This window comes from Lepisosteus platostomus, chromosome 8 (genome assembly GCF_059453375.1).
Source record: "Lepisosteus platostomus isolate fLepPlt1 chromosome 8, fLepPlt1.hap1, whole genome shotgun sequence".
NCBI lineage: Eukaryota > Metazoa > Chordata > Actinopteri > Semionotiformes > Lepisosteidae > Lepisosteus > Lepisosteus platostomus.
The window spans coordinates 19,831,941-19,849,992 of NC_142618.1; the positions used below are offsets into that span (position 1 = coordinate 19,831,941).

Below are 18,052 nucleotides of genomic sequence, written 5' to 3' on the forward strand. Positions count from 1 at the left end.
GCACTTGTGCTTGGTGGGGGCGTCAGCTAATGTTGCTTTAAACAATAAGCTAAGCAGTGTTTGCTTGAGATACTTTTTAGAGCTTTTCCTTTAGTTTTATCCAAATGGTATTACTTAGACCCTAGAACGCCATAAGTGTGTCAGTCTTTTACAGAGTTGTTTTTTTATATATATTGTCTACGTTTTCTTTTAGTGTACTAGCTAAAAACAAAAAAAATATCCCAGTTTTATAATATATCAATATTTTATGTCTCATATTGTTTTAATCTAATATGCTCTCTTTGGTTGTTGTACATGGTTTGTACAGCAGATATTTCTAAAAAAGGTCTCTACAAAGTTACTCACAGTGTAGGGACTGCAGTAAAAGATGGAAATGCCACAAATCATTTGATTTGTGCCTTATTATTTACAGCTTGCACAGTATTGTCCTTTGGTTTGTTCCCCATTTTCATACTGACTTTAACGAGAAGAATGTACCAGACACTCTTGAATGTAAAAAGGGAAAGCAGAACACTCACCAGAAAATAGAACAAAGAAATAACATATACTGTATTGAATGGTTTTGGTTTTGTGTGTCAAAATATTATGACAGCATAAAGCTTGACACAAAATAAGGCTGTTTTAACAGCCATTGTTGCTGACTTGTAAAAAGCAAACCAACTTGGGAACTAAGAATGTCAAATATTGCAACTTGACTGTTACTCATGGTGGGCTCTAGGTGCTGTAGCTGCAAGTCCAATAATCTCTTGAGTGTCCTTCTATATTTAGTGCTGAACATTTTGAACCACCTTGATTATGAATAGAGGTCTTTTTTGGAGTCCATAGAGCTTTCATGACCCTTGACTTATAAACACCCTGAAACTTGCCTTCTGTTTGCGTTTATTCATCCTACCTCTTTCTCCCAGGGTTGGCAGAAAATGTAGGAGCTGTTCTGGAATGATGAGTGTAATTTGAAATTTTAGGAAATTACTCAAAAAGTGCTCCTAAATCTTTTTTTTATTGGCAAGCGTTTCCTTGTCTCAGCTCCATATTTCTCTCTTGGCTAAACTGGAAGGAAGGATAAATGGGGAAATTCACATGGGGTTTTATGAGATTGAACTGCAAGTAAACAAGCCCTAGAATTAAACTGCCCATTTGTGTATTTCATGCTTTCTACCTGGCGGATTATTTTTCTTGTTAGCACAATGGAGTCCTCGGCGTGAGTTTTTGGAGAGTTGTGTCTGGAGAAAGTGATTCATGTTTCGCATTTTGGAGAAATCAGATGAATTGCTGCTGAATGTTACTGATTTTCATTTCATTTGTGTTGAACAGCATCATAGTTTTACAGCTACATCAACCTTTTCAAATTAACAATCTGTAAACCTTGACAACGTTTAAAAACGCTCATCTGTTGTACAGCTGGCAGAACACCAGAGGGGTAGGGCTGGAATTAGTCAGCCACAGTCTTCTCAGTTTGCTGGCAAACCGCAAGTGCTGTAACTTGCTGGTTTCTTGCTGGTTTACAGAGACTATAGCAAGAAATGCACTGCTATTCGGAAAGCACTAACTGTCCTTTCAGACAACTGCAGGGGATGCATGGCAAATGACAGATTGCCTCGCCAGTGGAGATGTCTGAGAAGCATGCCTGTGAGAATCAGGCGGCTATGTAATAGAAAACGAATGGGTGATTCTGAATTCCCCAAAAAATCCCATCTTTTTCCAATGCCCCTAATGTACTGAATTACAAATAATTAGGTGTTATGTTTTGCTTGTAAAAGTATATCCCTGTGAATTATTTTTATTGCCTCGTACACAGGTATTTTTTTGTCAGTTTCTGTGCTGTGGAAAGCAATCCCTATAATGGAATACATTCTCATAGGTCTGTACCATTTGTGCCTGGGGTCAGCCCAGAGAAATGGAGCAGATTTTCAAGACTGAACATTTTTTCAGATGTTGCAGTCAGGGTCCTCTGTAGTCAAACATGTTATCTAGCAGTGTAAAACCACAGATACAGGAGAGGTGCTTCCATGTGTCTCGATCAGTAATGGCCCTGTCTCCATGGACAGGTTGAGTTCCTCAATCTAATAATAATAATAATAATTGCTTACACTTATATAGCGCTTTTTCTGGACACTCCACTCAAAGCGCTTTACAGGTAATGGGGACTCCCCTCCACCACCACCAATGTGTAGCATCCACCTGGATGATGCGACGGCAGCCATAGTGCGCCAGAACGCTCACCACACACCAGCTATCAGTGGGGAGGAGAGCAGAGTAATGTAGCCAATTCATAGAGGGGGAGTATTAGGAGGCCATGATTGGTAAGGGCCAATTGGAAATTTGGCCAGGACACCGGGGTTACACCCCTACTCTTTTCGAGAAGCGCCCTGGGATTTTTAATGACCACAGAGAGTCAGGACCTCGGTTTTACGTCTCATCCGAAGGACGGCGCCTGTTTACAGTATAGTGTCCCCATCACTATACTGGGGCATTAGGACCCACATGGACCACAGGGTGAGCGCCCCCTGCTGGCCCCACTAACACCTCTTCCGTCTAGACCTTGCAAGTTTGTGCCTGGTTCGTGTCACTAGCCGACCATGACTAGGATCTTTGAAACCACAGTTACAGTCACTGGTTAAGCCAGTGCATGACTAGCCTGGTCCAGCAGGGGGTTAGTCAGCCAAGACTCTCTTGGTTCCCACCAAAATGTCATGATCGCTACTCCTCCTCTTAAGGGTGCTCCAGCCCTTCCTTGTTCTGCCCCATTACCTGCACCTGTTTGCTATTTCCGTTCCTCCTTAAAAGCCAGACGCAGACGTCACACCTGGTTCCTCATTGAATTCCGCTTCGTGAGAGCCCGGGTCCTGCTGCGTCTGGCTCCGTTATGGTTTTAACCTTCTGTTCCTGATTCCCCGACCCGGTTCATGGTTTTATTCCCTGGATGGATCTCCTGGCCTTGGACTCTACTTTCTGTCTTGGATTACCCTTTTGGATTTTCTCATGGATTGTTCGCCCCGGATTCACTCTCCCTGGACACCTGCACCCCTTGGACACGCCCCCTGTCTCCATACCCTCTCCTGCATGGCTTTTTCCTAGCGTTTCCTCACTCCCTTCCGGATTGTGTCATCTGCATAGGGCCCGGAAAGAACTGTTCGTGACAGAAACAGTGACCTTCCTGACTTTCTGGGCTCCTGTAGGTCTGCAGGTGACAACAGTGAATAAGGCACTTCTGCTGCAGTAAGTGGTGAACCTGTGACACACAGCTGTGAAGCCTGTAGTGTGTCAAATAATGAATGACATGGACGTGGCTTGTGAATGAATGACAACATGATGAATGGTGATGGATCGGAGGAGTCTGTCTGTAGTTCCTATTTCTCCCCGTGTGGGAACAGGGGTCCTTGCTGTGAGTCGAGATGGGAAAATTCAAGTCGTGTTGAAAATGTTTTTGGTTATCTAAAACAGATTTAGAGAGCTAACCAACAAATGACTGGATGGCTATAGGTTTACAACTGAACAGTTGTTTTGTTATGACATAAATGATAATGAACTGCGTCAAATGTCAGTGTTTGTATAATGGCATTGAGATGAATGATCAAGAAGAGCTGAAACAATCTCCTTCTGACAAATGCTGCGTAACTGTTAAACAATACCGCAACGACATCCTTCTACTCTCATTCAACCATTTTACAGCCATGATGGCCCAGAGGTTCTCTTAATTAAAAATTGCCCTCATCTTCATTGAGTCATGCTAATCAATCTTCAAGATGGATTTTCAGCTTGTTTTCCTCTTTGGGATCATGATGCATCATTCCCGACATTACACTGGCCGATACTAAACTATGCTGTGCCATACTATGCTATGCTATGATATGCTATGCTGTGGTATGTTATACTACACTATATTATGCTATACTATGCTATATGATAAAGTATATGATATGTGCTAGATGCTACACTATATACTGCATTATATGCTATACTATACAGTATGCTATATGCTATATGCTATTTTATGATATTCTATACTGATGGATATTCCCATTCTTCCACTGAAAAGTCAAAAGTCTTCTGTATTAAATTTTTTCTGTTCACTGCTCTGTTAGCAGTTTCCTTAGTTTTGAGTGTCACTAACTGTTTTTAATTTACAATTTACAATGAAAAACTTTATACAAGAGCTTGTTGTTTTTCATTATGCTAAGATGACCTCTTTTTAAATGTATCTTAAAAAGGGACTTGGAATTGAAAAAGAGAATGTATCCACCTGAAAAAACATCCAATATATGCCTTGTTTAGCCAAGCAGTGCGTTTTCATGTGGTAACTTGACAGTTTATTGTAAGTATAATTTTTTCTGGTGGTTTCTTGGAAGTTTATTATAAGAAATAAAGACAGGAAATATTTCTACTGCACTAGGTTTGCCTACTGAAAAGCAGATTTAGAAATGGGTTACCGCCTTTCCATAGAATTAAAAACAGAAAAAGAGTTAAACAGCTGTGGCTTTAACACAACGCTTTGGACCTATATAACAAGAAACGAAGCCGGTGTTCATTTTCAGTCTGAAACCAAGGCAAAACATCTTGAGGAAATAATCTATTAAGAAACTTAATATAGCAAAATAAACTCATTATTCCAGAAGCAAAGAAAGGCTTTGCTCTGTTATAGTCCAAAAAGATTTTTGCATTGTTTTTGCATTTAAAAATATAATTGACAGTAATTATGGAATGACAAAGTCAACCTGGGTACTCATTGTTTATAAATCACTAATCAAGGTAATCCCGAAAAATGACTTGACCCACTAAGGCACATTGAAACATATTCATGGAATGTAACCTTATTTCTGTCTTTAATCTACAGTAGCTGGAATTAAAAGAATAAAAGATTGGAGAATATGGGCTGGTCTTGAAAAAAACATTTGTATTCTCTGGCCTAATTTTACATGATAAATGGTTTTACAATGTGTGTTTAACTAACTCATATGCTTCCCATGTGCGTAAGTGTAGTATGAATACGGTAGAACAATGTGGGTTACTCCTAATTAATGTGTTGTTGGAATTTAACTATAAGGTAACTAATTACTTCAGTATGGTTGGGGCTAATATTTCTTCATCAGATAGGAAATGCTCTTTTTCATTCTGATCATTTTAAGAATTTCTTTGTTCTTTAATTCTGTTCCTCTTTTTGGTAACTTGAATTCGTGCGTGGAAAAAAAAGTGTTCTGGTCTTCGTCAAGCCTCTGGCCTAAAAAGCACCTCGATGTGCCCAGCCCCACCTTCTGTGAGCAGGACGGCACCAGCACACCAAGCGCTCGCTTGAAAAAAAGGCAGTGAAGACAAGCTGACCAGAGAAAACCACAGTCCGGCAGTTTCCATGGAAAAATGGCTCAGCCAGTTTCTCAAACACTTGCTGAATGTAATCTGATGACTTTAGAATTAAGAAAACTAGGAAAACGATTTCGTGTTGACTTGTGCAATGAGACTCCTCCTCAAACGTGTCAACACTAATGATTTGGGAAGTACTTTCCTTGATTTGTTTTATTACTCCTGGTGATGGAGACCTCACAATACAATTTAGCTGGCCAGCAGTTTGCTGTGTCACAGGCTGCCAGCTTACTTATTTGATCTTGTAAAGATTAAAATTGGAAGCTTAAGGAACTTGGGGTCAAAAACACGAATAGGTAAGTGACTGAAATACCCCCTATTTTAAAACAAATGTACGTAGAGCATTCACAAAATAAGAAGCACTGGAGATTGATCTGTTGCCTTTGTGTGTTGTGTTATGATCTTCAGTCAGTAATAAATTTATTTGTCCCATCTGCTTGTGTTTTGTTTCTGGACTGAAAACCTAACGAATGGCCTTGCTTTTCATAGAGGAGGCGAAATTTGCTTTGAAATCTTTTCCCTTTGCTGTTTTTTTTTTGTTTCAGCATTTATTGAATAGAAACCAAAGAGAAAATTACATGTGACATAATTAATGGTTCCACATTTAAATCAAAGTGGTTATTCAGAAAATGAAAGCTGAAGACATCACAAAATCATGTGAACTTCAGTTGAACTTGAGGGATGAATAGCAGCTTTGTATTTTTCAAAGCTGTACATTATAGGATTTAAAAAAAAGTAATTTACTATTCAAAATCAATATTCTGTTGGTTGTTTTGTGCTCTGGGTAGACCTACAATGATAGCTGCTCCCTATAGTATCATAGCAAAACTATAGAAGACATTCATTTTACACATTTGCATTTAGGATAGCTTGAATATTCATCAGCACAAATACAAACTGGTATTTAAAACGCAATGCCCAGGATAACAAACATAATGCAATTACCACACATCAGGAAAATAGCCCTGACAATGTGTTTTATTCACTCTCCAATAGTCATTACACAGTAGCTCTTAAAAATATATGATTTACTTAAAGACTAAAAAAAACATTTTCCCCAAAACCTGTCTACCAGAATGGCATTCCTGAGCTTTCAACCTCTTTGAGGACAAGCAGCAGAAAAAAAGATGTTACATTTTGATTCAAGAAGCCACTTAGAAGGTAATCAGGCTGTGGTTTGTCATACAGAACATTTAAATGTCAAATAAAAGCTGTTATTATCACTTTTATCTGTTAAGACAATTCTTATTATAAATTAGATTAAAATAAATTATAAATTATCTTTAAAGTTGTCTTGTAACTGGTCTTAAAAAGAATCGTTTGGCAGGTACTGTAGGTTACACAAAATAAATCGCAAGCCTTAGATATAAAAAAGTCAGATGCATGTCAGGGTTTGTTATATTTGATATGGTTTATTCATATTCATTGTTCTGGAGAAGTTATTGTAGTTCTTTTAAAGTCTTCATTTAAAGCACTTCAAACATTACAATGTGAAAGTATGCATTTGGTCATAGGACAAAAATCCAGCCTCCAGCAATTTTTAAACTTGCATAACTTAACAAAAATAAAAACAAATCATTTTCCTCAGTTTCACACTCCTTAATAACTTACATAAAAAGTATGAACAAAGTAACAGCTAGTCGACCAACAGAATTTGTGTAGAATACAGTACAAAACAGTACAAATGCCTTTTTTTTTCCTGTTGATCGTTACATATTTGTAAAAGCAGAATCAGAATTTATGTTATAACTTCTGAGTAGTCAGCTGCCACTTCTTATTGTTATATTTGACATAATCGTCAAGGCTAATGTAAAAACCTTCTGGTGAACAGTAGAGGTACTACACAGCCCTCCCCTACAGTGAGAATCTTAGTGGAAGCAAATCCAATTTCAAGACCAACTATAATTGCATGTCATAGTAAATGATTCGTAAAATCTCTATGTATTTGTACTTTATACAATTTTTTCATGCAAGAGTCATCATTTAGAGACCTCTGTTAACTGTATCAGAATGTTAGTGCCAAAGATGGTGTCAGCAGAAGACATATCTACATTAGCAATCGGTATGTATGTGATCCACTATAAATCTACTGTTTCTTTTATAGGTTTTCAGTACAACAATGGTGTAAATTTTTGTAACACATCAAAAAGTACCTTTTTCTAAATATGCCTTCTCTGTCAGTCAAACTGCTAATTACATTTGTTCATACAGTCATAATTTTTCTTAATTGAATTAGTATACTTGGCATTCATTACAACTACAGATATAACATATATACATTATTACGTTCAAAAACAAATTCTCATTTCATAAAAAACAGTTAACGTGATAATGACACTAATTAACACTTTATACATAAGAGAACCAAGACAGAAAAGCAAGCACTGAGACTGCTGCTTGCTGACGTAGAGATAATACTGGAACTTGTTTGTTTGAAGCAGTGACATATTTATATATATATACAGTATAGATGATCGGTTTCCTCAAACCAGGCTTTAACAGGTTGATTCTCAACACTACTCCCCCTAACGAAGGTGTAATATGATAATTTGCTACTTCCCCTTGCTTAGACATGTTTATATCACCCATTTGTTTCAATTTGGTTCCTGTGCTTTTTTTCTCATTACTCTCCACACCTGTTTCTATTGCACCTTTTAACAGATTTTACTATCCTTAACTAATGTTTAGTCTACTCCAGAGCAAACTTCAGAAAGCGATTAATTAAAACTATGAAAGCTATAACGGACCCATTAAAAGCTGTAAAATTTCACGTTTAGCACTGTCATGTACAATTTATACAAATAGGAACAAACTTACTAGAATCAAACCCGTAAACTTTAGAAATAAGAAACAAGAAGTCTGGTTTTTGGAGCACAGATCCCACACACTACACGCAAAATCACATACCATATACTGTATATATATATGTGTGTCTCCAGGTTTTTACAAACAGCAATTTTCATTTCTTTTCAAACTGCTGACAAAGTGAAAGAGTTTGTTCACTTCACAACTCACTTGTTTCCTGTATGCAAGTACTGTACATGGGTAAAGGAAGAAAAAACATAAACTAAGGCAACTACTATATTAATAAAGAAGTCCCTTAAAGTTATGGAATCCTGCTGACATTTGTGTTACAATTAGGAAGAAGCCTTAAACCTTCATACATCATTTTGCTCAAGACCCTATGAGAGTGCTTGGTGAGCTTCTTTACCTAGAGAACATTCCCCGTAATGAACACGTTACAGGCAGAAATAAACTCAGTTGTCAATCACACACAGTAAACTGCCACCGTGATTCTGCTTCGGGAATATTTATGCCTTGAGTTAGCCGAGCTGATGTACTGTATCGGTTTATTCACAGTTATCGTTTGCATTATGTAGGTATTTTTTTCAGAGACACAACAGTGTTGCATTTACAGCCATAATGATGTGGCAGACTAAACATCTTCAATGTCACTAGGAGAAGCAGATTTTACACAGCTGAGTTTTTCTTATGGTAAATGAAAGCTGTGAGAGTCATGGAAGGTCAACCGTGCCCAAACAGATACGCACAAAATGAAATTCATGAAACCTATAAGTAGAATTCTAGAAGCATCTTTAAAATCTCTTAAATAATGGCTATATATTTTTTTACCTTTTTTAAAAAAAAAAATCTGTAAGATATTTAATTCTCATGTGAGTGCATACATCCATTGTGGACATTTTGTTCCAGCTTCAAAAGGCACTTTGGCAAAGTACAAAAATTTAGGAGTAAAAAAAAGTCAGATTTATCAAATAAGTTAACATTATAAAAGTGTCTCGTTCAAGAATACTGTCTTTAACAATAGTAAAATGTATCAACACTTGATTTCTGCAGGCGCATAAAAAGTTTTAAGACTTGTGTAGAAACCATTGTCTTTTGCTGATTTTAAACACACATAATAAAATAAACGATCAGTTTGACAGACTTAAAAGTCAACAATGCCGAAACCTTCAATATAATGTTGCATAGCTCGTTAATATGTTAATACTTCTGCGCCATAGGCACTTTAACTGTCTTTATTTCAGATATGTGGGAGGATTTCTGAATGATACAGCTGGTTGTCCCTGATACACTGTCCTTTCCCTGTGCAAGGTTTGTCAAGGCCATGGCTGCGTTGATCTCTTTCCAGTAAGTCTCATCTTTTCCGCGTCCTTTTTCCTTTGGTGCACTGCAATTAAACAAAACAGCAGTTTGATATTCTCCCTCTGGGGTTCCTTCCATTTATTTTTAATTAAACCTCAGAACGATACGGAAAGAATCTGAAAATCGTTACTCACTTGTCACATTTGCTTGATCCATGTTCCACAGTCTCTGAAAGCACAACAAGTAAAAGTCAATTATCAAGGCACACAGGTCAGTGAAGATTTATTACGGAAACGTGTAGATTGTGAAAAAGTGTACCTGGGTCTGTAAGCTAGTTTTATTAGAGTAACACGTGACTCTTTGTTTTTCCACTTAATTTTATTTTCAAATAAAACAACTTCCAAAACTGTCAACTGATGAAAGTTATAAAGGTGCAGATGAAACAAATCTAGACATGGTTCTAGAAGCAGAAATCGAGACTTTTCAGAGGCTTTCATTTGGTAGTGATATCCTCTGAAATTCTTCTTGGTTGTACATAACTAAAAAAACGAAAATTTAAAAAACAGAAATGCATAACACTTGGATCATTAAGTAAAAATGGTATAAGACTAAGTCTAGCAAATTCCTTTCCTTGTAGAAAAGCTGAAATTATATTAACAGATCAGTTTCAGAGTCACACTTAAGCCTTTGCCATGTGTACTTCAAAAGGAAGATTCACTGAGCCAGATGGAGGCTGCTCTTAAATTGTGGCAACAAATCACCATGACTTTGCCAACATACAAAAGCTGCTGTGAACAAAGCATATTGCCAAGCTGGAAAGAGTTCTGAGTCTCAAATATTTCTAGTCCAAGGTTAGCTGCAGAACTTTACCTAGCGATGATGATGACACAGGCTTGGCATTGGTGATACACATTAAAAAAACAGAACATCTGGATTTCCTGTTCAGCATATTCGAGGCACACCCTTTATATTAACAAAATACTATGTAAGTCAAATGAAATTTTTAAAGAGAAGGAAAAATATAAGATACCATTTATGAGCACTATAACCCTAAAAGTAAATACACATATATTAATGTTTAACAGAACACCTTGTCACTGAACAGTTGCCTTGATATTAATTAAATAAAGATGTATTAAATCGGCTTTACATATACAGTATTGGAAAGGATTGTGGAAACTAAAGGAAAACTTGTTTTGTTTCCTCTGCTCTTCAAACATGTATGAGCTATAAGCCATTGAGACCATTTTCATTTATCGTGTATCTTGTTGAAACATTAGTACCTGCCTGCCACAGCCTTCCTAGTGAGAAGTCATTACCTGAATGATGTTGCTTTTACAAGTGAATTCTGCTAAGATGCTCAAAATTATAACTGAAACAACTTGAACTTGCAAATCAGGAACAGCTGCTTCAGTGTACACAGATCTCACCATAGCCTCAATCCACACAACAGATGATAGGTTAAAGAGAATGTGACTCTGTAATTTTTCATAGTTTTAAATATATTTAGATGCTCTTACAGGTTACTTGTCAAAGGTTCCAACAATCTGGCACTAGCATTTTCCAAGTATTTGTTATTTTCCTTCAACTTGCTGATTACGATTTCTATCTTATTCTTATTCTTCACTGCCATTTTTGCAATTATTACAAACTTTTTTTTTAAAAGCCCTTTCTCCCACGCAACTCAGGCAAGAAGAGCTTATGGGCTTCTCGACATGAGGATATATTCAAAACACTCCATCGGCTCTCACTCTTCACTTAGTGTCACGAAGCGTTAATCAGGACCCTATGCAGACGATAGAATCCGGAAGGGAGTGCAATAAACACAGGGGACAGTGGACTAGGAACAGGGCTGGTAGACGAACAGGGGGGCGTGGTCCAGGTGAAAGTCCAATGGGAGTTCGTAGGGAAATCCAGAGTGAAAGCCTGAAGTCCAGAACCGGGTAATCCATCCTCGACAGACATGACGAAAGTTCAAAACTGAGGCGGGATCCGGTGCAGGGACGGGGAAATAAAAAGGGGTAACGGGGCTCTCGCGCTCCAAGCCCCGGACCCAGATGGTCAGGACGCCGTGATGAAGCCGGTGCCATTGAGTCTCTCCTGGACTCGCTGGTAGGTGGGCTTCCGGGCGTCCATCTTCCAAAGCTGAGCCCAGATTGATAGGAGCATCAGGCCTTTATAGGGAGGGGCTGGATAGGAGTCAGGTGCAGGAAAATCAGGCAAAACGGGAAAGAGCCGGAGTGCCTTTAAGAGGAGGGACTTGCGGTCGTGACACTTAGGAAAAGACTCTCGCGATCAAATCAATACATTATTTTGTGTGGAAGGGCATATGTCTGCTGCCTTCCACACATTAAACTGAACGTGCGTGGCATGGCAGTCCAGGTGTTGTACTAGTTTCATCATTTCCTATTGTATTTTTCAGTCATATTTTAACATCCTTCATTTTTAACAATAAAATCCCTACCAGAGCAAGATCAATTCTCAAAGGAGTAATACAAATTCAGCTCCAATTTACTACAAACCTAGGATCTCCAGTAACACATGGGCATCCAAGATCAATTCTCAAGAACATGGAGCAGGAGGAGATCATGTCATGGATATACTAGATTGCCAGACCTCCACTAGAGCTCCTACTGCTGACCCTTTTGTCACGTTTGTGTTGCCCCCCATGATTTGGTTTGGTGGGGTATCATAATTAGAGGGACTGAGATGTCTAGCATGAGAAAAAAAAATATGTATTTCTGCTTACTCACTATGTAAGACGAGGGTGGAAGACAATTCTACTCTCCAGAACTGATAAATGGCCACTCTGTTACACGAGTAGATGCAGCTTGTGAAAACGGAGATGGCAGCAGTGGTGACCTCCCGGATTGAGGATTTGGCTGAGAACTGAAATGCTCAGATGACAGGTTTATTCAGCAACTGCTCACCATCTTAAACTGGACATTGTGTCAGTTGAGCAACAGGCTCGAAAGCACATACTGGATAAACACACAGAAAAGCTAAAAAGTCTGGAGTAGGAAGTAGGAAGTAATCGGGCTGGAAGATACATCAAGACTTATTCCTAAAGACTTGACCTAAAGAAGGAGTTCAGGACACGACAAAGGATGAATCAAATGGTTTTCCTCCTGAATTGTATCTGACATCGAGTATTAGGTCCAATTAGGTCCTCTTTTGTTTGCATACGACCTTTGAAGTGGGTTATTTTTGGAAGGATTTTAACATTGACACTATATTCAGTACATATGTTAATGAAAAAAAAGAGAAAGATTCCATGCCCTGTGCATCCCATTTCACCGATTTGCTCAAATCCCAAGCTATGTGCTAAGGTGCTTTCACAAGCATTAGAGGCATTGCCCAGATTAGCTCAACAGGATCAGAAAGGCTTCCCTAAGGGGACATCTGGCACATGCCACCTAAACCACATTATACATGCAACTATAAACACTGAGGGCTTATTTTGTGATAATGCAAATTATCCCTCCAAAACTCCTAACCATTGAATGATCCACGTACTGTATATTTCCTTCACAGATTCTTTCTGACCCCTTGTAGACAGTATCGTATGAAGAGAGTTCATAGACTGCTGTGTACATTCTGTCCACTTTGGGAATGTCCAGGGTTATGTTTTGGAAAAGGATGTCTTCCTGTTTCCTATTAGCTCTATTATTCTAAATTCAGATACTCCCCATTTGCACCTGGTGCTCCTGCTGGATGGTGACTCTAATTTGGTCAGAACGAACAGATCTGGCAGACTGGTTTAAAAGCTGCTGGCACTGTGTTGGGAGTCCCCACATTCCCTGTCCTGGCATGGATCCTGTCCTCTCTCATTATTATTGTCTGGAATCGCTGCCAGCTGGGATCCACGTGGTCCATGTGGCTGGGGGAGCTGCATTTGATGCAGTCAAAGCCTTATGCAGGGGGATCTGTTGTAGGTTGTTTGTATTTTAGAGCTCCTTAAAGCAGTTGTCATACTTACTTGAGCCACCTTCAACCTCTCAAGCACAGAAAGCCCCCTTGTGGGGCAGTGTCTTCAGAGAGGACCGTGGTGATTGTGAGGCTACAGCGAGAGGTGACCACAGGTGTATAGGGCTCACCTTTACCTCCAAAGATCTGGTTTAATGATTAATGTTATCTTTAATGTAGGCCAAGTAATTAATACTTTTCAGTGTATAAACGTTCATAAGGCAACTGATGCTGATAATACAAGTGTATTTATTTTGAAATTCTTTGCAAGAGTATTAGCTCCAGTGGGGCAAACAATTCTCCAGATGCCTATACACACGCACACTATTCTCATAGTATGGAAAACAACATATTATTCCCCTTCCCTAGGAAGGCCTGTCCGAGAGAACACTGTGATTTCAGGCTAGTTGCTCTTACGTTGGTTTTGGCATTATCACTGAAGAGGAGTTCAGAATCTCACCCAGTCAGAAACAACCTGATCCATATCAGCTTGCTTATAAAGAAGGGAGAAGCACAGAAGATGCTGTAGTTACCCTCATGCTCCTTATTTCCAAACATCTGGACAAATACAAATCATAATGATACTTTTCCTTGGCTTTTCTTCAGCTTTTAACACAACCCAAAGTAATAAGCAATAGTGGAGCCCAAGGTGTGTGTGAGTTCACCACTTCTCTTCAGTCTCTCTATACGGATGATTGTGTTTCAAGTAGTACAAGCCAATTCCTTATCAAACATCCTGATGATTCAACCTCACTCTCTCTGACGAAGGGTAAGGATGCCTTCCAGTGTAGACAGCTTGTTTACATGGTGTGACCAGATTGTCTTGATTTTAAATACTAGAAAAAAGGAACTAGTCTTTGGTCGTGAACAGGATGAATATCCTTCCCTAGTCCTCAATCATAATGAGTCCATTAAGCAAGTTACATCCTAAGAATATCTGGGAACATGCATGGACGCTATTCCGACTTGGAAGGCACATGTTAACTTAATTTGTAACAAAGTACAACAGTGAATCTACTTCCCTTACCGGTTACAGGTTTTTGGTGCCAGTAGTCAGATTCTGTCCATGATTTTCAGTTCCGTGGTACAAAGTGCCCTGGAGTATGAAATATTGCCTGATATAATAGTCTTTCTGTGCAACAAAGCACAAGATGCCAAGCCAAGATGTCCATTCTTTTGAGGATGTGTTCTGTGATAGTGGACCAGCCACTTGAGCAGAGCTTTCAAACTGCTCACATGGAGAATATGTTAAGATGAGCTGTTAGTACTGTATCTCCTCTCATCCCTCACATGTTCTGCATGAAGAATACCAACAGATGCTTTAAAACAGATGTTTTACAGTCCATCAATGCAAACGCAACAAATTGAGGCACTTTCTACCCTACAATCAAACTACTCAACAAATAAGTTCACAGTAAAGGAGTATGGTTTATGGGCAAGTGCAATTAGTGGTTATGTGCAAATATGAATGGGGTATGTGCAATTATAACGATTTAGATGACTGTGGCAAAGTGAACCGTCATGTGATATTTATTTTAAATATAATTTTTTATATCATATGTACAGTACTGTTTGTATGTTTTTTGTAGCTTTCTGTATGTGTTTTCACAGTCACCTAGAGGCAAAATAAATTTCTGTAATATCAGACAATAAAGACATGCCATAAAAATTGCAATGTGGACTTCTGGCATGCAAGATGGGAATGTATACTGTATATAAGGGGTGCAGCTCAGCTCAATAAGGGAAGTGAAGGAGACATGAAGCAGTGCATTACAGGATGTGCTGAGCCATGAAAATACAATAGCGCTTTGCTGTTATGTATTATATAATGGTCACTGGTGACAGCAGATCTGAGTTTTAATGTAAGGGGTTAATGTAACAAAGCTGAGGGCGTGTTTGGTGAAGAGTTCTAATTAACCTAGTCTAGAGGCAAACTACAGCCTGTGGGTTTAGCCCTAGATGATTATTCTGCCAAATTTGTCAAACATGCCTATTGCAATAAGGCCAGCACCTCTTGCCCTTTAAAAACTCAGGGTCTCTCATGTCACTCAACCAGGAAAGGAGCTTGATCATAGAGCAGTTTGATGGCAGGTTGTGTAACTATTTGGCTCTTTTTGGGGTATGGCTACTGCTCAGGCAGATGGAGCATTATTTGATCAATATTTTCTTGTCTTTTGGTGAAACAGACTCCTATGACTGGCAAATCCCTGCAAGCTTGCAGTAGGAACAACGAGAGGTGCGTAGCTCTTCCAATCAGTGTCAACTTTCCTGTGAGTCCCACTGTCCAGAGAACAGTAGGTGTCTCAATAACACCTCCAGGTCCTCATTTTCCTTGTGCAGTAAACCAATTCCAGATTAAAATAAAACTCACCTGCCAAAACTCAATCAAAAAGAATCAGTTTCAGATGGGAATAAACTCACAGAGAAGAAAAAACATTTCTGACCATGTTGAAACAAGACACACCTAACCACAAGTAAAAGACGTTCCAGTGGATCAACTGTAAAAAACAAACCAGTCAACACAAAGCGAAACAAGAGGGAAGTAAATTTACAACAGAGAAAAAAAGAGCATTAACAACAAGTTACCCAGCCGTGTTCTTAAAGCTGATACTCTAACTGCTTTCAAGAAATAAGCTGAATGACATCCTTGGATAAATTAATCACTAGCAATGAAACAACCGTGATGGCTAAAATGGCCTGCTATTGTTTATTAATGTTTCTTATGTTCTTGTGTTTTCCTATATAACAATACTGTTATCAACACAGGCTTCTAAGCATATACATTTAAAAAACTCGTACACAATGATCAGTTTACAGCACCATGCTTCATCACTGTGTGAGATAGTGCTGGACCGCATATTGACCTGGTGAAGGATCAACATGTCAGACATGAGGAGAGTATTGTAGATATCTGACCTAGTGTGACAATGTGACATTTATCTCTTCACACCTCTGATGCTGACATTTTGAAATGCCTACTGACCTCAAATTCAATCCATCAATTAACCAAACTGGCATAAAGCACCTGATATCACAGCAGAGGACACCCATTGACGTGGAAGGGAAATAATGTATGTTTAAAGGGAAAGACTCGTACAAGGCAAGTTACATCTCTCAAACATAAAGATCATCAGGCATGTACTGTACTGTCTATTGATTGTTCAGAGTTCAGGATGTTTCAAATATTGCTTCATTGGCCCAGAGATTAAATTTAATTTGTTTTTGTTTAATTGATTTGCAATGAGGCAGGTGCTTCTCTTGTCTGCAAACTCTAACAATAAAGAAACACAACCAAGCACGAGGCTGTGGTTTGGTAGCTGATGAGTGGGTTGTGTTGTGCGTACCCCTTTGATCGAGCAGTAGCCCCTCCCAACGTTGAAATGAAAGTTTCACAATCCATCTCCAGCCATAAATGTTATATCAAGCATAGTGCCTAAGGCAACATATTGTGGCAAACATGGATATCTGTAAATAACAATTTCTTTTCCTTGAATGAGCACTATGATCCTGGCCAATGAATTTAAAATATTACATTAAACTACACACCAGTTTCCTGCTGAGCATTTGTACACAACAGTGCCTAATTCGCTTATTATTTTATTAATGAATAATATTATTTTATTATTTTACTAAATGGCAGTAAATTGGACTCAATAGCACCTAGTAAATGGAACTAGTCCGTGCAGTTACAGCACAAAGTCTGAATTCCTTTCCACAAAACTGAAAGCATGCCACATAAAAATTAGAATGTGGATCCACATTTCATGGGGCAATGGATGGGGGATTTGCAACGGATGAAGGCTGTGGTAGGGATATTTATGTGTAGAAGGAGACGACGTATGTAACAAATCATACAGAGATGTAACAAGTCAGACAGCTGTCTGCAGTTTAAAAAAATCTGCAGGCGCTCACTGTGCTAACATATCTTCAGTTCAAGACAATTAAAACAATGCTTTTTTACCATGTTTTTGATACCTTTTCTATTCAAAACCAAATAACTACCCTTCTGAACGGTTTTCAGAAGTAGAAAATGAAGTGCTGACCTTGAAGAGTACGTTGATGTACTGAATGGGAAAATTACATTAGCCATCATTCATTGACTTTCTGTTCTGTTTCTGTCATATTTCACTCTAGAACACAAGAAAAGTGCACTTGACAGATAAATTATTTATGTGCGCTTTAATTTTTCTTTCAAGAGCAGTTTTTTGAAGAATAATAGTTAATTTCAAGTTTTAAAAGTGATACGGAGTGGAAAATGGCAAAGTTTAACGTCTTCAAAATTCCAAAAAAGATAGATCTCTATCTCGCAAAAAACATAGGGTTCTCAGATTTGTGTTTACCTAAATCTGTTTTGGACTTGGGGTATGAAAAATTAAAAGGCATAGCTAGGTTTCCACCAATGTAATTCCTTCTGTAGTTTGGTCAAATTCTATTTTCCATACATTTGCTTTTCTCATTACGAAGAAATGAGCTGATACATGTAACATGCTTTTATTATATGCTTATACCATAAGGAATAACGGACTTAATACTTTGGCGTTAACTGGCTTGTTAAATAAAAAGATCCCCAAAACACAGACTATTGGAGCGAGTTGGTTTGGCTGCAAAGTGTCGCAGGACAGAAGCG

General features: G+C 38.5%; 1 protein-coding gene across 1 annotated transcript in view; it reads right to left on the minus strand.

The window, feature by feature from the left end:
• Nucleotides 1–6,318: 6,318 nt before the first annotated feature.
• Nucleotides 6,319–18,052, minus strand: part of mkxa (mohawk homeobox a) — a 31,716-nt gene continuing 19,982 nt past the window's right edge. Inside the window, exons 6-7 of the mRNA XM_088642807.1 lie at nt 9,654–9,687; nt 6,319–9,544 (exon numbers count right to left, since the gene is read on the minus strand). Of these exons, the coding sequence (XP_088498933.1) occupies nt 9,358–9,544; nt 9,654–9,687 (221 nt within the window). The 3' untranslated portion in view covers nt 6,319–9,357. The remainder of the gene's footprint in view (nt 9,545–9,653; nt 9,688–18,052) is intronic.